This window comes from Xenopus tropicalis, chromosome 6 (assembly GCF_000004195.4).
Source record: "Xenopus tropicalis strain Nigerian chromosome 6, UCB_Xtro_10.0, whole genome shotgun sequence".
NCBI lineage: Eukaryota > Metazoa > Chordata > Amphibia > Anura > Pipidae > Xenopus > Xenopus tropicalis.
The window spans coordinates 134,956,639-134,983,258 of NC_030682.2; the positions used below are offsets into that span (position 1 = coordinate 134,956,639).

General features: G+C 37.5%; 1 protein-coding gene across 1 annotated transcript in view; it reads right to left on the reverse strand.

Moving 5' to 3' along the window:
* The window catches only part of csmd3 (CUB and Sushi multiple domains 3), a 657,789-nt gene that overhangs the window by 98,381 nt on the left and 532,788 nt on the right, over nucleotides 1-26,620 (reverse strand). The window contains exons 41-47 of the mRNA XM_018094906.2: nucleotides 26,321-26,437; nucleotides 20,666-20,875; nucleotides 16,556-16,744; nucleotides 13,424-13,601; nucleotides 11,063-11,208; nucleotides 4,100-4,180; nucleotides 410-523 (exon numbers count right to left, since the gene is read on the reverse strand). Of these exons, the coding sequence (XP_017950395.2) occupies nucleotides 410-523; nucleotides 4,100-4,180; nucleotides 11,063-11,208; nucleotides 13,424-13,601; nucleotides 16,556-16,744; nucleotides 20,666-20,875; nucleotides 26,321-26,437 (1,035 nt within the window). The remainder of the gene's footprint in view (nucleotides 1-409; nucleotides 524-4,099; nucleotides 4,181-11,062; nucleotides 11,209-13,423; nucleotides 13,602-16,555; nucleotides 16,745-20,665; nucleotides 20,876-26,320; nucleotides 26,438-26,620) is intronic.

Genomic DNA, 26,620 nt, shown 5'->3' on the forward strand with positions numbered 1-26,620 from the left:
TTGCTCCCCTCTGTACCAATCCAAAGCCAGAAACCAAAGCAGTTCTCTTCTCTCTCCTGCTCCCCCCCTCCCATAAGGATTCATAAAAATCACAACCCCCTCCCTTAGGAATGTTTAATCTGAGCTATAACAGCTAGAGCTGCAGCAGGAAGCTATGAAGACCAAGCTAAAATGCCATCTGCAAACTTAAACAAAGGGAGCTTCTAGGGCTCTTTACTCAGGTATGGTAATGGTTTCTGCAGAATAAATATATTGTTCTAGGTGGCACTAATGTGGCGAATCTGTTGTCAGTAAAATGCCAAAATGACTTTCCTTTAAGGTTATTTTCTATTATATCAAATCCTTATGATAAGATACAATTCCAAAGCTGAATACTTTGGAATATCAATGTTAAATGGAAAATAAAAACCTTGGCAAGAAGGTGGTAATCCGTCCATCTGAAGTCGTTCCCCCAGTCTGCAGGTCAGTACCTCATTACCAACCAAAGTAAATCCTGGCAAGCACTGATACCGGATTATATCCCCTATGAGAAATATAGGTCTGTTATCAATAGATACCCTTTAAAGCTGGAAGTAAAAAGAGTTCTACAGCAGATGTGACAATAAAAAAAGAATGACACAGACATATTCCTAGTTAGCACTTGCAGATAGGTAAGGAGTTATCACAAATAATTGGAACCATGGTGAAGAAAAAGTTGAAAAACACATGAAAAAAAGACTATTGCGGGTCATCTTGATTAGTAAATGAATGTGTGTCATTGCACATTTCTCAGTCATGATTGCCTAGGACGAGGGCTTCCAGTGCTTCCTTTTAAATGATTATTCTACAGCCCTAATGGTGCATTCGGCTCAACACAGTGTGAAACAATGTTTTATTCATTGTCGTGAATTATCTTTCCCTGCAACATGTTGAAACTGGTTGATGTGCAGCTGGAGGGAGCATTAGTAATTAATATATGTAGTGCGCACAGCCAAACCTGCTATCCACTGAAACGAATGACCTGCCACGTGCATTATGTGCTCCAGATGGCTAATTTACAAATGCAAGTGCAAAATGACACACATTAAAAGCTACAAAAACAGTTGCCTGACGAAAGGGGGCAGGCCATAAAAATGGAACTGTGACAACAGGGCAGGTAACACCAAAAGGGGCAGAGCTATGACCGACAGCTAGAGAGGCAGGGTCGGACTGGGGGGGGTGCAGGGCCCACCGTTACTGCCGCCCCAAGGGCCCTGCAGGTGCCCATACCCAGCCACATCCCCCGCACCCCCTAACCCCCCACTGAGCCTCCCCCACCAGAACGGTCGGCCGGGAAAGCGCCAACAAGGGTCAGGTCTGGGCCCTCCGGGTTTCTTCCCGGTGGCCCAGTCCGACCCTGTAGAGGGGGTATTGAGAAGAAGTCAGGGAATGAAAAAGGGATACTTCAATACATATGGCAGGCACTCACAGATCCCACAGGCAGGCAATAATAGATAAAAACAAAAGAAGCTTCATTGTAGACAATTAGACCCCATTATAGCCTTACATGCACTTGGCACTTAATCATAGGCTGGGGTGGGTTGAGGGGTTAGGAGGGCGCCCAAGGGCTAAATTTAAGGATTTTACAAATTGGCTGTAAATGTGTAATACTGGCCCTGGCCTTGGGGGTGTTCTACTGACTAGACTGGTAAAATACCAACTGGGTGGCAACCCTATTAACAAAACACCTATACGTGCTACCACCATTTTGCTGGATCAGATTTCTTTGAACAAATTCAAATAACACCAGGAATTGTAGAATTAACTTTCAGGTTTCCCTTGCCAAACTGCAGTTTCACACACAACTAAGCTGCACCTAGCCCTTTGCACTTGCATTAGTAAATAGACCCTCAGTTGTATCAGCGCAGTCAATTGTACATTGCACCTTTAAGATGGCTCTATCGTTACACTAGTCATTTACGTAAGACATGAAACTGTATATTTTAGTCATTAAAGGGGGTGGTGAAAAATGTCTCATGATACAGTACATATATTGATTCTGATACAATGTATAACTATTATGTTCATCCCTTGGAAATCAACGTGAATGCTTCCTGTAATTCCTGCCTTCTAATTTACTACATGAAAAGCCTCTCTTAGCGTATTCACTTCACAATAGATAAAAATCGATTATTGTTTTACTGCTGAAAAGAGCAAATTGCAGTTTTATGCAATTGTTTTAATCATTTTGTGCAATCATTATGTTTCTTTTCCCATAATGCTGTGTTTTTCCCCAGAATTCCACTGTCATTGCTGTTGCAAAGGGATGACCACAATTGCGCCTGATTTGGAAAAATTATCTCAACTACCCATACATTTCTTTGCAAATCAGATTTAATTGCATGGAAGTGCATGTGGTGCAAATTCTGCAATTCAAGCAATGTCTGGACTCGATAATTAGGTGCAACTATGATGTGCCTATTGATACTGGGCACAAAGCGAACCCTGAAACTATCACCTTATCAGGCAGTGGTGGTAGTACAAGGGTCCCTTATGTCAAAATAAAGAATGGAAGGGAGGACTGAGCAGCACAAAGTAATAGTCAGAAATCTCCCTCAACTGCTCCAACTGTTGAGCATCAAAAGCTCCAAACTCTAAACTAAACTAGAGGTGGTTATACATGCCTCGCTTAGCGAGGTTGCCAAGCGAGCGGAACTTCTCCCAATATACCCACCTACAGGTTGGGCGATATCAGGCTAATTTGTAATCAGAATGACGGGAATAGGCATCTGCCGGTTCAGGGACCACATCAACGAGTCAATGCGATCCCCAATCTAACTAAACATCAAACCTGCCAGACCAAGCTCTGCCCGATTTCAGGCCAGATGTAGGTCAGGCAGGCTGTCGTTAGTGCCCATACACAGCCCGATAAGCTGCTGAATCAGTCTAAAGGACCGATATTGGCAGCTAGAATTGGCCCGTGTATGGCCACCTTAACCAGGAGGTTGCCTTTTTTGGGAAAGGGCTACACCAAACCACTAGTATAACTAAATATCGCATCCATCATTATAGAGTCACTTTTGAAATCCAACATTGTTTATGTAAAGCAAAGATGCTCACTTTTCTAAGAAATCTGCATCAAAACTAGAAATGTCACGTTTTAATATATGGGGGCAAACTATGAGTATTATATGAAGCATGTAAATTCCAAATAGTGTAGTGTATGGCAGTAAGATTCTGTATTTATAAGTGTGCCAAAAGACTTAAGGGAATGCTATGACATCCGCAGATAAATATGCAGATGTTTCCATAATTAGATTTAATTTGGTTTGAACAGGGCTGCCTGCCACTAGAACTTTACTTTGCAAGACATTTCAAAACATAACTCTGTTGGCTGGAAAAGATTTAATTCTTATGAGCTAAAAAAGAAGAAGATAATTTAAAGGTAAAATAAAGCACTGATTTGTTTTACTTAGAGTGTATGCCAATGCCCAAGGCTGCTCTAAATCTCTTTGCACCTACTAGATGAGTTACTGTTGCCCTTGCCCAAGACATTAACACCTGCATTAGACAAGGGCACATCATCTGGTACATTTAGGCGTCTAGGAGGAGAGCAATTATAGTGCACGATACCATAATCATGGATGGAAATGATGCAGAAACCAGCTGGAGGCCAAGTGATGAGCTGACTGGATCACTTCAAAATCCAGGGACACATCTAATAAATACATGTTGCAGGGTAAAACTGATTTCATTTAAAATGACCTGCAATCAGTTCAGCCACACGTTAAAAGACCAGGAAGACTGAGGTCAATGTGACTATAAGGAAAAATCCCTTGTAGGGGAAACCCATCAGCTAGATCAGCGGTTCTCAACGACCCTGATCTAGGACCCTTTCACAGGGGTCACCTAAGACCATTGGAAAACACATATTTTCGATAATCTTGGGAATAATTTTATGGTTGGGGGTCACCACAACATGAGGAACTGTATTAAAGGGTTAAAAGGTTGAGAACCACTGAGCTAGATGATACTGCTCCAGAAGACAGAATAATGGATTCTAAATGTATATCCTTTGATAGTACAATTCTGTGACAGACCCATGCTTAATACAAGAAATATAACATTAAATGTACATTACCAATTTCATATTCATCATCTTCTGCCAAAATTTCTGCATTTGAAACAAGTGAAGGAGGCTGGCAAATTCTCAACTGGTAGGCTGTAAAATAAAATACAAATTGTACATGTTGCCTTGGTTTTCAATTTAAAAATTACTCAATGGCTTTCTTTGCTTTTGAGGTAATAACACTGCTTTAATTGCTTTAATTGCGGCTTATGGCACATGGGGCATTTCTCCCTCCCTGTGATCTGCTGGAAAATAGCAGCATTCTTCATTTTTCATAGTAGATTATAGCAAATTAGTAATTCCTACCTAGAGGTCAAGACTTCATGTGCCATAGACCTAAGAGATATGTAGACCTAAGATATTAAGAAAATAAACATAAAGATCCCTTATTCAGAAACCCGTTATCCAGAAGGTTTCAAATTACGAAAAGGCCATCTCCCATAGACTCCATTATAAGCAAATAACTCTAATTTTTAAAAATGATTTCCTTTTTCTCTGTAATAATAAAACAGTAACTGTACTTGATACCAACTAAGATATAATTACCCCTTATTGGGGGCAGAACAGCCCTATTGGGTTTATTTAATGGTTAAATGATTCCCTTTTCTCTGTAATAATAAAACAGTGCCTGTACTTGATCCCAACTAAGATATAATTACCCCTTATTGGGGGCAGAACAGTCCTATTAGGTTTATTTAATGGTTAAATGATTCCCTTTTCTCTGTAATAATAAAACAGTACCTGTACTTGATCCCAACTAAGATATAATTACCCCTTATTGGGGGCAGAACAGCCCTATTGGGTTTATTTAATGGTTAAATGATTCCCTTTTCTCTGTAATAATAAAACAGTACCTGTACTTGATCCCAACTAAGATATAATTACCCCTTATTGGGGGCAGAACAGCCCTATTGGGTTTATTTAATGGTTAAATGATTCCCTTTTCTCTGTAATAATAAAACAGTACCTGTACTTGATGCCAACTAAGATATAATTAATCCTTATTGGAGACAAAACAATCCGATTGGGTTTATTTAATTTTTAAATAATCTTTTAGTAGACTTAAAGTGTGGAGATCCAAATTATGGAAAGATCACTTATCTGGAAAAACCCAGGTCCCTAGCAGTCTGGATTATGGGCCCCATACCTGTATTTCATTCTGAAATAATACAAGAGATTGTTCTCTACTTTCTCCCCTATTTAGAATTGGGTTCAAAGGTGGCAAAGAAACCTGCAATCACTTCCCAAATCCATCAAAATCCTACGTTATTATAGTGGCTTTTACTGGATTGGATTTGCAGGCTTCTCCTAGTGATATTTTTCTGGTTATAGAACAATGAATAAGGTATAAGATATAAGAATAAGGTAGAATATAGAATAAGGTATAATATCTGTACTGACAATTTGGCAACAAACACATTTTAACAGACTAAAATTGCTGATTCTATATCCCACCCCTAAAATTCTACAAATTTGAATATTTGCAAGTTGTACTGGTGTGAATCTTGGCTCCCGTAATCATTAAACAGCTATTTTGAAATTTGGAAACTATTCATATTAATTTCACAAAACATTTTCTTCACTTGAATGTAGTCCAATTTGCAAAGTTTTTGGACACGTTGACCCTTTTAAACAGAATATACGTTTTAGGCAGCCAGAAACGTTGCATCTGGGAATGAGAAGCTGGCAGAGAGTATTCACCTATATTTATCCAACACGGCATATTGGCTTCTTTCTGCTCTTATCAGATAAATCTTCTGCACTTTTAGACTCATAACAAAGGTTCCTTTCCAGGAAAAATGAATTTATGAGGAATTGGCATTTATTTATATAATTATATGGGATCTCATATGAAAGCTTGGAAATTCCCAAGTACACAAATATGGGATCTAGTTTACTTGGGATCTGTCTTTTGTTTGTTTGTTTGTTGCTTAACTGGGATTTGTAATTATAAATACTTGCAAATATCATTTTGATCATGCCTAAAATCTACTTAAACGTTATTAAAAAAAAATATAAACATGCATTTATGTTGTTAGCTTTAATAACGAGACAGCAAAAATGAAATAAAAAAAAGAATAGAGGTTTGTATTTCCGGGGGGAGATTTATCCACGTTCGAGTGTATTTTTTTTCATGATTCAAATTCGAATTATGGTTCAAAAATTCAAATGTTTGGTATTAATTAAGTGCAAAAAACTCAAAAACTCCAATGGGAGTTGTCCTAGACAAAGTCAAGCTTTAGGGGCAGATTTATCAAAATGTGAGTTTAGAGCTTAATACATAAAAACTTGCCCACATTCTATTCATTCCTATGGGATTTTTAGAAGCTTATTTATCAAATGGTGAGTTGTAACTTTCATCCATTCATAAATAGACTTCTAAAAATCCCATAGGAATGAATAGAATGTGGGCAAGTTTTTATGTATTAAGCTCTAAACTCACATTTTGATAAATCTGCCCCTTAGGGTCAATTTAAGATATTCCAGTTTGCGTATATTTTGAGTTTGTAAATTTGAGTTTTTTATTTGGATGAGTTTTCCTTATTAATAAATAAGCGAGCACATGTGCGTTTATTTGATTTAGAAAAACAAACTCGAATTCACAAACTCGGAAATTGATAAATAAGCCCAATGGCATTTGCAACATTCTAGATTCTATATTCTTAAAACTGATGCTTACTTGCTTACTATGTATGATTCCAAGTATTATTTATCAGCTATGCAGTCCAGTCATTGAGTAATTTGCTGGCAATTCTAAAGCAAGCCTACATCTGTCTATGAAAATAATCAGCAAAGAGACATTGACCCATAAATGCCCCTTTGACTGCATTTAAATCCATGTTTCCTCTTCACCTACCCATAACCCCCCATTAACAAGGGCTCAATATATTGACTTAAGTGCATAAATGTTCAAAATAGTTATATATTTAATATGCTTCACTAAAAACAGTCAACATACTCAATTTCTTATTAGATTTCATCTAAACTGTGAAATAATACATATGTTATTAAAACATACCAATACATAAGATTCATATATTTGCAACATATGTGTATATATACTGTATATGAGTGTACACAGAGAGCCATGTTTTTATCTCTGCCTTGAAAACAAATATTATATCACATATTTTGTAATAAGCCTACTACAAGACATTTACCAATGCACCCTGGGTGTGGGTGCTTACAAATAGATGCAATGGAGAGCCCATATTGATGTAATTTATTAAGGTACTTGACTCCAAACATTCTCCTGCACCTCCATATCGCTGCCAGTGCAACCATCCTGCCTCTTCTGATAAACAGTCTAAAAGCTACTCCTACTAAAAACTGTGGAACCCAGGAACTAGCATCGCAAGAATGTGCTCCTTACTGCTCAGGAATTGAACCTTTCTGACCAAAGTCTGTCTGCACTCTGCACCTCATACTAGATAAAAGTGCAGAGTGTCGGTGGACTCGCCCTGCTTATAGCTAAGTGCCTTTTTGATCCCAACTAAGATATAATTACCCCTTATTTGGGGGCAGAACAGCCCTATTGGGTTTATTTAATGGTTAAATGATTCCTTTTTCTCTGTAATAATAAAACAGTACCTGTACTTGATCCCAACTAAGATATAATTACCCCTTATTGGGGGCAGAAAAGCCCTATTGGATTTATTTCATGTTTAAATGATTCCCTTTTCTCTGTAATAATAAAACAGTACCTGTACTTGATCCCAACTAAGATATAATTACCCCTTATTGGGGGCAGAACAGCCGAATTGGGTTCATTTCATGTTTAAATGATTCCCTTTTCTCTGTAGTAATAAAACAGTACCTGTATTTGATCCCAACTAAGATATAATTACCCCTTATTGGGGGCAGAACAGTCCCATTGGGTTTATTTAATGGTTAAATGATTCCCTTTTCTCTGTAATAATAAAACAGTACCTGTACTTGATCCCAACTAAGATATAATTACCCCTTATTGGGGCAGAACAGCCCTATTGGGTTTATTTAATGGTTAAATGATCCCCTTTTCTCTGTAATAATAAAACAGTACCTGTAATTGATCCCAACTAAGATATAATTACCCCTTATTGGGGGCAGAACAGCCCTATTGGGTTTATTTAATGGTTAAATGATTCCCTTTTCTCTGTAATAATAAAACAGTACCTGTACTTGATCCCAACTAAGATATAATTACCCCTTATTGGGGGCAGAACAGCCCTATTGGGTTTATTTAATGGTTAAATGATTCCCTTTTCTCTGTAATAATAAAACAGTACCTGTATTTGATCCCAACTAAGATATAATTAATCCTTACTGGATGTAAAATAATCCTATTGGGTTTAATTAATGTTTCATTGATTTTTAAGTAGACTTAAGGTATGAAGATCCATATTACGGAAAGACCCCTTATCCGGAATACCCTTGGTCCCGAGCATTCTGGATAATGGGTCCCATACCTGTATAATTATTAAATACACTATACATACATATCAATACTTTGCTAATTTTATGTTGTTTATCAGTGAAGTAATGGAAGGTGTATACAGAGGAAGACCACAATTTCAGCAGTTCATAGATAAGCCTGCTATGTAAATGCTACAGGCACGTCAACATTTTGACGATCCCAACTAAGATATGATTAATCCTTATTGGAGGCAAAACAAGCATATTGGGTTTATTCAATGTTTAAATGATTTTTAGCAGACTTAAGATCCCTTATCCGGGAAACCCCAGGTCCCGAGCATTCTGGATAATAGGTCCCATACCTGTACCTCAAAACCTTAATATAATTAATGCTCTTCATGCCTCCCCCTCCAAACTGCAATTATTTAATGTGGACAACCAAAGGGTCAGCCCCAGAGTCTGGAAATCTGTTCTATGGAACTATTACTTTTTTCATTAACCTTTTTAAATATAAAAACATGTTGGTTTTTAAAAGGTGTAACTGTCTAACATCCACCACTACGGTGTATTAAAACGATCCCTCTTTTTAATTATTATGTAAATAACTTTATCGTTATGCCATAAAAAAATTATTTTTTCATGAATAGCTGTTTGAGTAGATAATGGCAGCAGCAATTACTGTTTTCTTACAGTTTAATTTGGGAATTTGTTATGTATTTAATGCTGGCGCCGAACCAGTGACCTGTCAGAAAACAAGCAGAGCATGCTGCTACATGTGTCTTGTTAGCTACTTAGATCCACACTATGACTGAAAGAAAAAGGTTCCTGACAATTATAGAATGAGCGCAGGAATAAGATCAAGTAGAAACAGGGCTGTCAGCTCGGTGCAGAATGTGTTTAGAGTGAAGAACCAGAACAATTGGTAAGATCTGTATAAAGCCCCACTGACCCTGTTATAAACCCACATTAAACACCTATTAGAGGCTGAAGTTAGGCTCAGTTCTTAAAACTACTGGAATATAAGGTGTTGGACAATAATAAACTCAAGCTACAAACACAGTCGAACAGCTGATTTAGTTGTACTGCTCGCAACGTGTAAACCAGCTCCATCACAAAGTATATTTTCTGCACTGTGTGGGAGAAGGGGAATGTGCTTAGTTCTTTATTTCAGCTCTATAACGATGGAGTACTGGTAATTACAACTCTGAGTCACCCATCACAATGAGCGATAACGGAATTGATTGATTACAGGAATCAAGATATATATTGTAGGTCACATAAAGAGCTCCCTTAAAGCGGAACTCTGTCTTCTGGAAATTTGTTTAAAAGCCCGACACAACACAGAAACCCCTAATAGCCCTATAACTGTAATCTGTTCTATCAAAAAGTATGAATAAATACCATTTGTATATGCTGAAATCCAGCTGCAAAACAGTTCTTCTCTTTCTGCATCATTCAAAATCCTGGCAGGGGAGGAGGGACTAAAACACTGATGTTACAAATTGTAACAACTTCTCCACAGCTTACAGACAGCATGCAGGAACTATATAACCCACAATGCATTGCACTGGGATGTTCATTTCCTTATTGACATCACATGTGCAGGGGATTGTGGGATTGGGAGGATGCAGGCTGAAGGCAGGCTGAGGACAGGTGACTGCTGTTACATTTTATTTGTCAGTCAGATCAGCAGGGGAACAGGGGGCGGGGCTTAGGGAACTGTTCCAAACCATATTATTACATTACAAATCATGAAAAGGCTGCATATTTTTTAATTGATGTATATTGAAAGGTAGGTTTTACTTTCCACAAATCTCAAGTTTTGCTGTTGGTTGGAGTTTCCCTTTAAACAATGATCATATGCCAAAAGCCAGATGTACAGTTGCCACACATTAACTGTACACAGGCACTGGTTAAAAGAGTACTGCAATATAATGGAAATGTTATAATCTATAACAGTGATCCCCAACCAGTGGCTCAGGGGCAACATGTCGCTCCCCAACCCCTTGGATGTTGCTCTCAGTGCCCCCAAACCAGGGAGTTATTTTTGAATTCCTGACTTGGGGGCAAGTTTTGGTTGAATAAAAACAAGATTTCCTACCAAATAAAGCCCCTGTAAGCTGATAGGGTGCATAGAGGCTGCCTAATAGCCAATCACAGCCCTTATTTGGCTCCTCCATGAACGTTTATGGTGCTTGTGTTGCTCCCCAAGTCTTTTTACATTTGACTGTGGCTCACAAGTAAGAAAGGTTGGGGACCCTCGACTTAGGCCATGATGGCATCTACCTTGATGCTTGGATTTAAAGGGTAGGTTTACATTTTAAATTAACTATTAGCATGATGTACACAATGATATTCTTATGCAATCTGAAATAGTTTTCATTTTGTATTTTGTGCTATTTTTTATTTATTCAGTTTATTATTTATTCTGCATTTCTTTTTGCAGCTATTCATTTTATATGGCTTCTGTGGACCCCCTGATCATGACAACTAGATGGTGATTTGAAGAGCAGTCTCCCCGCTATCTGCTGCAAATGCTTACACAGAGCTGTAAGTTGCAGGACAAATTTGAAGACTTACCGTGATAACTGAGTACAAAGAAACCACTTGTTGTAAAGTCACTGTGAAATTTAATAAGAACTTGGTTTGAAGTGCTGTATACAGATTCCAAGGCTGTGTTGCCACTGAATTGTCCTATCTGTGGAGAATTTTGGTCTGGCCCATCCCTAAGTGAAAAAAAAAACATTCATTTTATTATTCTCTTCCTATTTTGGGGGGAAAATAGTTCTGAAGAGCAGTTGTTCATGACAAGAGAACCATTCGGTTTCACTGAATTCCCCCAGTGTTTGCGGGAATGTAGATGTTCTGATATAGTTTTCCTGGTGAGGGCAGTGAGGTTGGGGAATGCCCTTCCTAGAGATGGGGTAATGGCAGATTCTGTTAATGCCTATAAGAGGGGCCTGGATGAGTTCTTGAACAATCAGAATATCCAAGGCTATTGTGATACTAATATCTACAGTTAGGGGCAGATTTACTAATCCACAACTTTTTCGTCGCTGTCGAGATTTTTTCGTATTGAGTAAACGGCGGAAAAACCAATCCGATTTTTTCGTGACGCCGATAAAAAATGTACAGAAAATATATGAAAAAGTTGCGATGGAGACGAAAAAATCGCGGGACATACGAAAAAGTCGCGATGCCGACGAAAAAGTCCCAAAAATACCGATCATTACGAAAAACCGCATTCGGACGCCTTCGGACCGTTCGTGGATTAGTAAATCTCCCCCTTAGTATTAGTGGTTGTATATATAGTTTATGTATGTGAGTGTATAGATTGGTAAGTATAGGTTGTGGGTACTGGGTTTACTTGGAAGAGTTGAACTTGATGGACTCTGGTCTTTTTTCAACCCTATGTAACTATGTGTGATTGTTACATATTCACAGCTGTAAAGTAGGAGGGTAAAACATCAGTTTGAAGCAATGGGGAGGCTGTCTTTTTTGAAATAGCGACTGAAATAGTGTTTCACTGGACTAAAAGTTGTGTTGTAGTTAATTTAGCAATCCCTTATCAAAGCTTTGATTTTCAAACTGTGTAATAGGTTCATTTAAGTCTAAAAAAAATAATTGTATTATTATTATCTTGATAATATTTAGAAGAAGAAACAAAAAGAGAAGAAAAAGAACAACAACAACCGCCACAGCCACAATAATTATAATACATTACTTTTTAACCTTGAACATTTGACATTTTACACATTTTTGGAAAATATCAGTGCTTCATAATGTTCCTTTTTAAAACACTGTATCTGTTTGTAATACACAAATTCTAAATTGCTTGTTGCTTGTTGTGTAAATGTAAAATGTAAATGTTATTCTAATTGTAAAGCTGCTTTAAAAATGTATTTTACAGCAGTGAAAAGAGAAACAAATTAATCATTCTTCAAAATACCATTTACTACCAGGGGTATATTTATCATGCTGTGTAAAAAGTGGAGTGAAACATTAAAGGTGATGTTGCTCATAGCAGCCAATCAGATGCTTTGCTTTGGTTTTTTTAACTGTTGAAATCTAATTGCCGATTGGTTGCCCTGGGAAACATCACCGGTAATGCTTCCCTTCACTTTTTACACAGCATGATAAATATACCCCCCAGTGTTTAGTTATATTTTAGGGGCTGAAACTACCTTTGTTTCAGAATGAGAAATGTCATTGGCTTAGATGATCCAGGGTTCACACAATTTGTGAAAATTCAAATTCAACTGGTTTATCACATGGGACTTATTACCACCAGTGTGCCACTGACTTTATAATAAGTTTAGGGTACCACAACTGACCCAGTTTTAAGTGGAACAACTACAGCTCTAGGAAGTTCTCAAATATATCAAAGTCTTCAGATAACACCTAACTGAATAAGTTCAATGGAACCATTGTGATTGGATGTCTGTGACTGTACTACCCTCAAGGGTTTAAATACGCTACCAGTCATTTGAACTGAAGAAGCCACTCGGACGAGTGGTGAAACGTTTTCAAGAAAAACTCAGAGAAGTCCAGTTGCTTTAGACTTAATTCTACTAGATACTGTATATCATGACCTGGATGAATGAGAATCTTCATAGACATTATTATGTGTTGTGCTGTATTATGTTAAAATGAATGTTCTCAAGGACTTTACCTTACAAATCTTACTGTATACAGTGCATTTTCTTTCCTTGATTTAGCTTCATTCACAAATTTTCCCTTAAAAAGGTAAATCTGCAAGTGGGCTTAGTATCTTTATTTCTAAATATGCTTGCAATGCAATTGCAGCCATAATACCTATTTTTCCTATTATATTTTGCTGACTTCTATACATTGCATTGAATACAAATGTCAAAGACCACAGGGGAAATGTTACTGCTTCCTAATCAGTAGAGAAAATTGCTATTTATTGAACATACTTACCATACAGTAATAAAATCATATATAGGTTCTGTTTGAAGGACTGTAAAATTGATATAGATTCCATTCCCAGGTGGCACTTTGACAAGCCAGAGGCAGTCTTGAAAGTTTGGGTATTCGTCTGGGTATCCAGGAGAGTAAATAGTGCCATTCATTGCTGTTATATTTCCTCCACAGAGAGCTACAAAATTGTACAACAGACATCAGAAAAGGAAGGTAAAAATGTGCTATAAGTATTGTAAATCACGGGAACCGTAGGGGACAAAAAGGAACGCGTTGAAGAGCATTTGAAGTATGCACACTTGAATTTCTGTAGAGGCTGCTAAGCGGCAACAGAAAAAAATAATAATACAAATAACATATGTTGCTTTGGAAAAGGTCTTGTAAATAAATATATAAAACGTGACAGGTTTGCTGTTCCCTTAGCAATTTAAAAATGTTTTGATTTAAAGACAAGCGCTGAAACACAGTCATAAAACTACACTGACATTTTCTTGTATAAATAAAATAAAGGTTCCATTAGACTCTAATGATTAGACTGATGAGATGAGAGTTATATTCAAACATATTAAACCACACTGGATAAATGAATTATGGACATTTCATAAAGGATCCCCAGATTGCTTTTGATCTCTGTGATTGGGCAATTTTCAGTATTGTCAGTTGATTATGATGAAATTCTAATAACAAAAACAGTCGCTGGTGTATATTTTTGTTATGTAACACTGTTGTAAAAAAAATTACTTTGCATACTATTTGCTGCCTATGTTTGGCTGACTAATGGAGTCTGGCCTTTGGCAACCACCAGGGCCTTGAGTTGAGAAAAGCTTGACTAATTGTTATCACGATAGCCTTTACTTCTATACTGTCAGCCTTAGGGGCTGACTTACAATTTTTTGGATTTTATAGTTAAGAGTTATTTGCAAAAGGTATATGCATCAAGAAGCAAGAGTAAGATGTCTAGAGATGCTATAGAGGCTTATTTATCAATTAGTTTTTTTTTTAAATAGAATAAATTCAAATTTTTACCAAACATGAAAGATTATTTATTAACATTTTTTTTAGTATAAAAGACTAGCTCAAATTAAACCATGAAAAAAAACCTCAAATGCATTTAATTTGTATTCTACCAATCATTTTCAATGAGTCTACAAGTGCTAAAAAAAAAAAAAAAAACCCACTTATTTTTTGCCTAGGATAGCTCCCATTGATTTCTACACAACCTTGAAGCTTTTGGATACCAAAGTTTCACACAAGTTTTTACATTTTTTGTGCTTAATAAATATCTAACATTTACAGTTTTTGAAACCATAGTACAAATTCAATAATTTTAGCACAAAAATATTTGAATTGCTGCAAAAAATGTAATTCAAGCATTGATAATTCACTGCCATAGTGTTTAGTACTACTGCTGAGCACCTTTGAGCATTACCCCCTGACAGCTAACATGGGTGTTCACCACATTCTGCCAAACTGACAAAGCAATTGGGTCAATAAATGTGTGAATTAAAAAAAACAAACAAAAAAAACCCAACACATTTCATTCAAAAATAATTTATAAAAAGCCAAATAAAGAACTGCAGGAAATTCTTCCCAGTAGATCATGAATCAGCTCCTTAACCTTCTACATAATTCATTTTGAATCCCACTGAATTAGTGGAAGATTAGTGGAAGAGTATATATGCTGAGGACTTCCCATACCAGTCAGTTGAACTGAAGAAGCTGCTCGGATGAGTAGTGAAACGTCTTCAATGATTACTAAACAAGTCCAGTTGCTTCAAATTTATTTATACTAGATATACCATGACCTGGATGAATGAAAATCTTCATAGACATCCCACTGAATTGTTACAGAGCAGGACGCTATGTGAGCAAGTGTGCAACACAGTGCCCAAACCAACTGGTATCCATTCATTAAATCAATGTACCAACCTAATATATGTACATCTACAAGTTTCCATCTTTTTCCCTGAGTTCTTGGGTCATTTGAAGACTCCTTTGCAGGCAGTCCTCCTCATTTGTGAGCATTTTATCATGCCTTCTCTTACCCATCAAACTTCTTGTAATTACTTTGCTTGGCAAAGTCTCATACCATTCTCAAAAACTTTTTTGCTCTGCACAGTTTCAGGGTTCTCTAGCACCCTTTATTTATAGCTCCACTACTTTTTATCCAGGCCCCCCTGAATATTCCCGTGCACATACCTTTGCAATACATGAAGCAATGCAAACTTGGAAACTGTAACCTTTTCTACATTCTTCAGTATTGCTATATTTTAGAATAAAATTGTGTAACTATAGTAATACCTCCATCATGGGGGCAAACAGTAATCATAAAATACATCTGCCTGCTGAATTATAGGTTAGGGAATAGTGATTCATCAAAATATCTATGTTCATTTAAAACCCACTAGTACAACTTTTGTATAGAGTTTGTTAGCATAAAATATTTACTCGAAGTTATTTTGATTTTGCAGATAAGTCTGTTTAGAAAAGCATTAATTTCAAGCAACCGCATTATTTATTTATTGGAATACGACATCAATATTTAAACACTGTTGGCTCCTCTGCTTCGTTTCTTAAATGCATTCCTACATGGGACATGGCTTCCATTTAATAAACCTTCAGATGGAGAACAGATTATTTTTTCATTTGGCCACCTAGTGCTTTTAGTGTAAGTTCCTTTCAGAAGGAAAAATAGCTTGATATTATGGGCCAAAAGTCTAAATAAAATATGTTCCATTCATAGGGGTTGTGTCTGAGACAGTTAACCTTAGGCTTAAAGAGACACTGTCATGTTATATTAGTGGAATGCACACTGCAGTAGCTATACGCCTCTATATCCATGATTAAAATGGAACCTTGCCCTTTATCATGCCCATGATGGGTGTCTGATTGCTACAAATCCTGCACTTTATATCCAATTATAGAAAAGATTTTTTTTATAAATATTTATCTGTACTCATATACGTTTGATACACAAAATGTATTATTCTGCAGTATTATTGTACCTTCCATTTACTGAGGACAAAATACCCTAAAAAAACTACAAATGTGTTATGAAGTTTAAAGCCCCAAGGCTTTAAATAATAACAGTGTAATTATGAAGCAAACACAAAGTAGAAGGATTGTACATACCATCACACCGAGGCAAAGGGTGGTTCCAGTTTCGGCTTACTCCATGTAGACATGTGAGTGCAGACTCACCAATCAAAGAGTAGCCAGGGTAACACTCAAATGAAATAGTATGCCCTACTGTGAAGTCACTGCCAATGACAAATCCATTACGAAATGGCCGTGGATCAGGGCAGCTCTGTAACTGGTAAGCTGGAAATAAATAATGAAAAAAAGTTGAAATTTGGAATTTAGCATAAAAAAAAATCTCAGACCAGGAAAGTACTTCTATATATGACTGAATTTCAACTCCAGTCACCAAAGGCCTAAAGCAATTTGAATCTTTGGGGAGTTGCCACAATATCTGCAAAAATCTGAATCACTAGCTTCCAATAATATTCCACGTAGGTATAGCCTATACAAGACAGCAGAATAACCACTTGGCAGAGGAGATGTCTCTATTATATAAAAATGGGCATCTTGATAGCAATGAGTTAGTGACCTTATGGCATACTGTATGGAGCCCTTAAATAGGTTCCATTTCTGAATGAAGATTTTGTTTTCTTTCCTACCCTAACTTTACCTTTAAGCCTATTTGATTTGTTTATTGATGGGCATTAAGTTAAACAAATGGGGTCCATATTTGCCTGCACTCTTTGTTATGAGTGATCTAGTGCCTTAACAGAAAAGCAGTGATCTAGAACAAAAACCAGGAATTAATGCAAGTTCTATTCATTTGTTAGCTTCATGATTTTCAGGAGTCAAAAACTCAATAAAGTATTTATATCTCTAGTAACTGTAGTACAAGCTGCATTCATGCAGCTTGGTGTGATTTACCATCATGGACACAATTTTGCACCTTGATTTTGACGCAAAATAGGTGCAAACTGCATATAGCTTTTTTAGAGAGGGAGTTTTGGAGCACCCATTAAAATAGCATTCAACGGGCACAAGTCTACTGAGTCTATTAATGCAACCCATGGCTCCCCAGTACCCATAGGTGCAATTGTGCAACATTCATCAGAAGAGAAAGGATGGACGTGTTGGCAACCATGTGGATGTGCTGGAGCTTAAAAAGACAATACCCCCCCCCCACCTTTTTGACATGGGCCCATTTAGTTGGGCTTATGTGGAGAAAGTGCATAAACACCATTTTCCAGAATTAAATATAAATGTGTTTTACACACAAATATACCTGATTCCACAGAGGGCACCATAATAACTCCAATGAGATATTTCTCAAGATGCCTTATTCTGAGAGTGTAATACAACGCTCTTCGTCACTTTGCTCCTTTGTAAACGGATGAATTCTGGCACTTGAAATCTCTCTGCTTACCATAGTGGGTGGTGCTCTGGTAAGCAAAGGGAATTCAAGTCCCAGAATCCCCTCATGTCAAAAGGGGGTATATTTATCCCTTGATCAAGTACCCCAATGAATTATGTCAATATATCCATTTGGAGAACTTGCACTTGTGGCTTTGCTCATAAATGGCACTTTGCTTGTATTTATGTGCCTAACTCACTTGTGTCTGTAACTGAGACTGTTATACATTTGTCCCACTTTTAGCTTGCTATAAGCAGGTTTCATTTATTTCCCCTTTGGTGCTAAATAAACGAATACCTCTACAAAGAACAATGAACCCCATTACTAGCCAGTAACACCTTTATAGATGCTTGGAGAGACGATATTAAAATGAAAATATTTTACATTAACTGTATAATATTAAACAGAGATAAAATAGTTCTTCAAGAAAAGAATAGATCTGACGTGGACCTTTCATTATATAATAAACTATCTTAGTGTTCTTAAATAACAACCTGTTCTCTTACTAAAAGCCCAAACTGAGGGAGCAGTGAAAGTTGCCCATTTTCTTCAATTACAGTATTCAATTGGTTTAATAAAAAATGAATGCCTTTATTTTACCAAGTAAATGACTGTCTGTGAATAAAAAGCATGTTCACTTAGCATTTGTTCAGCTTATGTCCCTAAGTCCCAAACCAGCTTGTGGGAAAAGGTACAATATTCAATGTAACTTTACAAACACCAGGGATATATCAGTACTCAAAGCACAAACAATGAGAAACTGTGTCAACCTTTCTAGCCTACACTTCACTGCACAGAGGTTCATTGGGGAGTATGCTAAACAGTAAAGAACTATGGTCAAATGCCTATCACTCTCAGGAGCCTAGGCCAACATGCAGGATGCACCGTATAGGGATATATAGGGATATATAGGGATATATAGGGATATATAGGGATAAACATTATATCAGGTCTCATTTTTTGATGATTAGAGTTTTAAGTGTGTTATAGCACGCAGTCAAAATGTTGACGTGCCTGTAGCATTTACATAGCAGGCTTATCTATCAACTGCTGAAATTGTGGTCTTCCTCTGTATACACCTTCCATTACTCCACTGATAAACAACATAAAATTAGCAAAGTATTGTTGTACTATTGTATGTATGTATGTATGTATGTATAATGTATTTAATAATTTTACTAACAAATTATCTGGAGTGACCAACCAGATCAGAAAAGGGGGCTGCATGCACAGGGTCAGACTGAGCCACTAGGGCACCGGGAAAAAACCCGGTGGGCCCCGGTGGCCTAGACCCAATACCTGTTAGTACTCCACCAGCCGTCGGTGTCCCTACCCTGACGTGTTTCACTTATAAACACTCAGGGGAGGATGCCGGGCGGGTGGTGGGGCTCCTGCAGGGGGGGGTTGGGTTTGGGATGTGTGGCATTGGGGAGACAGCCCTGGTAGGCCCTGTACCCCCAGTCCGACCCTGTGTACGCATATGACCATTAGTAAAACTTCAGAAGATATATTGGTGAAATTAATATGTAATTTTTAACCTCGGTTTGCCTCACACGCTTCTGGGAAATCCATTCATCAAATTATATAATTGCAGGTTTTAAAAAAGGTTAAGACTTCTTCTGTGAACCATACCATACTAGATAATCTGTTTTTTTCTGAGTTGACACCTTTTCCTATCATGTTTTGCTACAAGGAATCAAATGTATTAATGTTCCAGAATATAAAGGGTTATGTGTAATGCTATAACATCAGGGAAAAGAGAATTATTATAGAGATTCTAACACTGTAATCTAAAGAGAAGCCCTTAGCTGTGATGAAGTCATGCAGCTACCAGCTTTTCCCATTATGTGCAATGACTTCCATTGCTTCTGAAGGGTGCTGCTCCCTTGTCTTCCAGAGGAAATATTGATGCAAATAGAGATTTCTTTAGGAAATGTGGTCTATAAGAGAAGGTTGGGGATCTCTGGAAGCACACTTGTTTCCATTATAATAAGCCTTCTGGATCCTGATGTAGGGAAGAAACTCATGGCCAAGACATTATCACATCTTTAATAGCACATGATTAATATGTGATTTAAGGTAGAATGCAATTCTTGATTGTCTTCACCAAAGTTGTTAGGAATATAAAAATCTGTATGGTTATTTTAGTGTTTCTGTACTAACTTGGGAGGATCTTTATCTCAGGGAGCAAATCACCCTCTTTCCTAATATTCTAATATCCAAGATTCTGTGTTTATTACTAACTCTCTTTTAATTTACCCAGGTCCCACAAAAAGCACAAACAACCTTACATTTTTAAATATGAAACAAATGTGAAAAAGATGGAATAAACAAATATATTTTACAGATAAATGGGGTCATTAACAAAGACTGGGGAAGTGCAAGAGCACTAAGGGGTTCAAGAAAATGTCCATCTGTGCTTGTTAAGATAGCAATTCTTGGGGTCATTACCCAAGACTGAGGAACAAGTGCAAGAGCACTAAGGGGTGCAAGAGTGTGTCCACTAGTGCTCATTAAGACAGCCATTCTTGGGGATATTAATAAAGACTGGGGAACAAGTGAAAGAGCACTAAGGGGTGCAAGAGCATGTCTCTTAGTGCTTCTTTGGATAGCAATTCTTCCCCCTTGTCTGACTGTTCTTTACATGTCACCCCAGATAAAAGACCTACCATGCACGTGGAACAGGCAAGGCCTGTCCTTACTGCCTGCCATAGGGGGCATAAGGGAGGAACACCTAAGTTATCCCCCCTTTATTTTCCTCATAAATACAATGAATATAAAGTACATTTAGGAATCAAGGTAATACTTACCTTGGTAAAGTATATGAAACCCCTGTTTGTTTTGGGAGTAGTCACTGTGAAAATACAAAGTGGTTTCATGAGTTGTGCTAAACAGTGAAGCTGGTAGTTGAGGACCACTTAATCTCCCAATGACTGATCCAGCATCTGCTGACCCACTCCGTACTTCTAGATAATCATGTATGGTTTCAGTGGAAAAATTGGCAAACTGCAGATGTACACCTAAAAAATGAAGCATATAATATTATACCACAGTAGTCAAAAGTCTGAATAATCTGTAAAATCTTCAGTAGTGATGAGCAAATCTGTCCTGTTTCGCTTTTTGAAGCTTTTTTTGACACAACCATGATTTATGTGATGCGACCGGGACTTTTTTTCACGAAGTTTAGCTGCAGAAAAATTTGGAAATGGCGGATTATCGCCAGGCACGGATTTGTGGAGAGGCCACAAACCTGAAACCAGAAACCTGGGGACGGCATGCCCCACCGCACCAAAATCTTAAAAGTTTTGTCCCCATACGGAGCAATGGAGACTTCTCCCCACTGCTCCATATGCAAGTTTGGCCTACCGCGTACACAGCGCCGCGACCCCCCCCACTGTTTGCGCATGCGTGCGCAAACCCCCCTCCCCCTGTATCGCGCACGCATGCGCACTCCAGGGGGGGGGGCGTGCGACCGGGGGGGCGGCCTCGGGGTGGCCAATTTGGAAATCCAGCCCTGAATATCGCAGTAAATCCATGCCTGCTGAAAAATTTTGCTCATCACTAATGAACAGTACTTAGAAAATATGTTTATTATGCAGTCTCTACTATAAATACAAAAGAGTATTAAAAGCAACCTGGGTGTTTGACCTGGGCCCTTATACCCTTTTAAAACAATGGAACTCATTTTATCTATTTAACGCAAACAAAAACATATGGGTTAGTAAGATGTTAACTAGAATGCTCATAAAGACATGTGAGTGACTGCAAATAAATATAGCCATGATATGCTTATACAGTATTTACAGAGTGTACCCAGGGAATACAGTATATCCCTTAAGATTTCAGACCTCTTTGGTCTTGTATATGAAAATATTCATACATCTGTTTGAAAGACAAGTTCAGTTCCCATGGGCAATACAATGAGAACAAATGTCCAGATGTCACCCGCTACAAATGTCTGCTCTATTAAAAGACATTGATAGAACCTTAAAATAAACATTTATATTTCCCTCCAGTTTGTATGAAAATGATTATTATGCATGTGTTTTGCAGTGGTAAATATCTAAATGAAAAATGCTCAATTTTCCCCAATCAACTGGATGTTAGGATCTGGATACTGCTGTTGGTTTTTAGCTTACCCATTATCATAAACTTTAATAATGGATGCTTTATTTAAAGGCGAAGGAAAGGTAAAAACTGAGTAAGCTTTATCAGAAAGGTCTGTGTAAATACAGCCATAAGCACTCACAGAAAAACAGAAACAAAAGAGTCCTCTATCAAAAAAAAAATACAGGAATTCTTGTCTCCTTTTTGTAAACATGTTCAATGGTATCTGACTTCCTCTCTCAGAAAAATCCTTCATTCCAGGGGCCAGAGTCTGCACAGCTCTTTCCCCTCTTCTGCTCCCCCCTCCCTTAAGACTTCATAAAACTTGCTCCCCCACTCTTAGGAATGTGTAATCTGAGCTATAACGACTAGAGCTGCAGCAGGAAGCTATAAAGACCAAGCTAAAATGGCAACTGCAATCTCAAACAAACAGAAAGCATCTAGGGCTGTTACTCAGGTATGATAAAAGTTTCTGCAGAATAAATATAGTGTTCTAGGTGGCACTAATGTGGCAAATCTATTGACTTTCCTTTTCCTTTAAGCCCCCCATTGACCTGATACTGTTCCTCTCTATGTTTTACATGATGAGTAGGCGTGTCCTAACAGTCCCTGCCAAAAGCAAAACACAGTAGGACGGGGTTAGCCAATCACAGCCCCGCAGTTACACAAGCATAGACAGGGTTCAGTCCCCTATGAGGTCAGGGTAACTACAGATCGGTTCCTATCCTGCAGTGCAGTGAGCTGAGTGATGTTGGCTCCAGTCTGGGAAAAGAGGCAGCAGGAAGTCAAGGTTTGGTGGTATTAGTAGGGTTTTTGGAGAATTTTACAATAAGTCAGTCCAAAACACATCTTTTTCCAGCACATTCCTTCTATATTTAAAAGAGTATAATGAACTGGCATATTTTTGTTTTTTGAACATGTCCCCTTTTACTCTCCAACATAAGAGAACTTAACATACATTATATTTACTAAGCCGTATTTCAGTAAATTGAGAATAGAAAGGTTGATTTAAATCTTTTCCAAGTCTAGTTGCAATAATATTGCCATAGCTTCATAAAGGACGCCTGTTACATTATTTGGCATCACACTGTGTTATGATATAGAACAGCGATACAGTATGGGGCTATATAAGAGTTTCCAGCTTATTATAATTCAAAACAAATACAGACATTCATACTCTTACCAAGATCAAGTCTTACATATTTATATTTTATTTAAATGTATATCTGAATATATTGTACACTATAAATGCATTTCATATTTTTTTCCTTGTTGAATTCGACTAAAATGTAAGCACTGCAAGAGTAGAATGAAAGTTTTTAATTTTAAATACAATCCATGAACAATGCAAGTCATTGCACTGTATAGACAATAGCAGATATACTATATTGCTGGTTTATAAGCATCGGGAAATTGTTGCAAATTTTCCATTTCAGCTAGAATCCAAAGCCAAGCTGCATGCTGGTTTCCTTCTCACCTTTGTAACCAATCATTTCCTTTCTCTTATGCTGACAAACGTCTTCTTCAGTTCTACATAGTGGGGGTGCGCTTCAAGGTTCAGTACTCAGTTCTCTGTTTCCCACTGTATGTTCTTGGGACACCTCATGCATTCATTGTGATTTAAATACCATTTGCATGCAGATGACGCCCAGATACATTTAGCTACGTCTTCATCAGCCCTTGAAATTAAGATTCAGATCTTTGGCTCTTTGCTATCTCATCTTAGATGAGTCAATGCCATTGACCTAATGAAAACTGCTGAGCTTTCTATATAAACCTGCCACTACTTTCCTTTTTATGATTACTACAAATAGCAGGCTAATAAATCCTGTATATTCTGCAAGCTTGCTTGCTTTGATTCTTCCCTTTCCTTCTCCAGACATATTAATAGCAAAGTTAAAACCTGTTAGCGTTTTGCTTTGCAGTATTACAAAGATTCAGTCTTTACTTTTTCAAGCAACTACTATAACACTCATCTATAGTGTTATTTTACCCCCTACAAGACAACTGCATCCTTCAATTAACCAGCATCCCTGATTATTAGAGATGTAGCGAACTGTTCGCCAGCGAACTAATTCGCGCGAACATCGGGTGTTCGCAAGTTCGCAAACTTTTAGCGATGTTCGCAATTTTGGGTTCGCCTTAGCTGGAGCCAAATTTTGACCTCTCACCCCAGAGCCAGCAGATACATGGCAGCCAATCAGGCAGCTCTCCCTCCTGGACCAACCCCCCCCGGACCACTCCCTTCCATATATAAACCGAAGCCCAGCAGCCATTTTACATTCTGTTTGTGTGTGCTTGATGAGTTAGCATAGGGAGAGAGCTGTGCAGGGGTTTGAGGGGCAGTTTAGGTAGCTTTGCTGACTAGTAATCTACTTTCTACTGCCCTTGCTCCACCTCCGGCATGTCACTGTCCAGGTCGTGGCACCCTTTAAACAACTTTAAAATCCGTTTTCTGGCCAGAAATGGCTTTTCTAGGTTTTAAAGTTCGCCTTCTCATTGAAGTCTATGGGGTTCACAAAGTTCGCACGGGTTCGCAAACTTTTTTTGTGAGGTTCGCTACATCTCTACTGATTATAACCTCTCCCCTTCATTCTATCTTAAACTCGCTGCTAAAATCCTCATATGAACAGCCCACACCCCCATTGATAAAATATATATATATATATACATATATCAATAGAAATACAGGCACTCACATATAGCCCTATAAATCTGGCCTGGGTGCAGTCCATAAAGGCAGAAAGGTATAAAAACTAGAAGGTCCACTCTCGTAGGTCTTATGAAGAAACAGCAACATTTTATTGAAGTGAAGACTGATGTTTAGGCTAGATCTCTTTCATTTCAAGAAGAGTCAAAAGTGCAGTCTTCACAAAATTTATATAAATTTCGAACAAGCAGGCCGCTCCACACAGGACTTATGAAGCCAAAAAATGGTTTATTTGCAGATTATAACAAAGACTGACGTTTCAGCTGGTGTTCCACTTTGAGAAAGGCTTTGAGAAAGGCTGGAACGCCAGCCGAAACGTCAGTCTTTTTTATAAACTGCAAATAAACCGTTTTTTGGCTTCATAAGTCCTGTGTAGAGCGGCCTGCTTGTTCGAAATTTATATATATATATATATATATATATATATATATATATATATATAGAGAGAGAGAGAGAGAGAGATAGATAGAGAGAATGTCAATAGGAATGTAAACAGCAGGACACATTATTAACTGCTAATGTTTTTTCTTTTGAATTCACTGAAGCATCATTATCAAATGTAAAAATTTCTCATCCGGGCTACTGAATAAGAATATATTTTAGTACTGGAAAAGGAAAGAAATAATGTAGTTGTGTTTTGTATTTTTTATTCCTGGGGACAAATGCAGCTAATTACTACTAATGGGTCAATATAACTTCAATTTCAAGAGGGTGTGGGGATGTTGTGAGTTTCTATACCTTATTCCGCTAGTACATTAAGGTTTTGTTGTTTCATCAAAAGCAATAGCAACGAATAGTGTGCCTTTTCCAGAATCAATAATGCCTTTGGCCATTGGCACTTCATTTACTGGACTCTATTTTTACAGATTATCACCTTTAAGGTAAATGCATTGATTAAGCTATGAAAGGTTCCCTTCAGAACTAAATAACAAAATAATTAGCTTGCCTTACACATACTTTTACCGAGAATTATGTATATAAACCTCCTGCACCAGGAGAAAATGCCAGCACAAAAAGGGGACTAAATCCAACACCTTTGCACTGTACATTTTAAAGAATAGATTTACTAGTATTCTGCAAAAGTTCCCGACCTTTATTTCCCCCAGGCAAATGATAATTTGCCATTTGAATTCCCACAGGAAAATAAGGGAAAATCGTTCTTCTCTCAAGTGAGAATTTCCAATAGAAGTCATTATAGACACAAGGCTGATGAACAAAGAAATATTTTTATTAGTATAATAATGGTGTTCTACTGCCAGTTCATGGTTAATACAGCTTACATTGAATTCTAGACCTAATGTATGTATACCTTCAAATACATTTTTCAATACAAAGAACAGTATCATATTATTATCCTCTTACCAAGAACCACTTAATCTACCAGTACGTAATGGTAAAATGGACACCATCACTCATGACAAGAATATACAGCTTAATGCAAGATGGACCTTTCCTGGTCAGAATCAGGAACCCAGGGAACCAATGCTTCATCAATTCTGACCACTATGTAACCTTACTTATTGAAACTATTGATTATACCTTCCTTTATGTTATATATTGATATTTAATTGTAGCAGTTGTTCTTTTATTTTTCAAACACAATCCCTGCCATATAAGATATTCAAAGTTTCTTAAAAAGATTACCTACCAAATCCAATGGGCAGTTTTACAGTCCATGTACAATCAAGACTACTTGGGTAGTTTCCAGGAAATCCCGGGCTAAGAATTACTCCACTGAAGTCTGCCATAGCTCCCCCGCACTGAGCTGTAAGATACCAATACAATGTCATTTATAAATCCATTAGACAAGAAAACCTTGCAACCTTCACAAATATATGTTAAATTATGATTTATATTATTATTATATACATTTTTGTCACATCATTTTTAATGTTTACGTGACAAAAAGTCATGTGATTTTTAGGATTCGAATTGGGTTCGGCCAGGG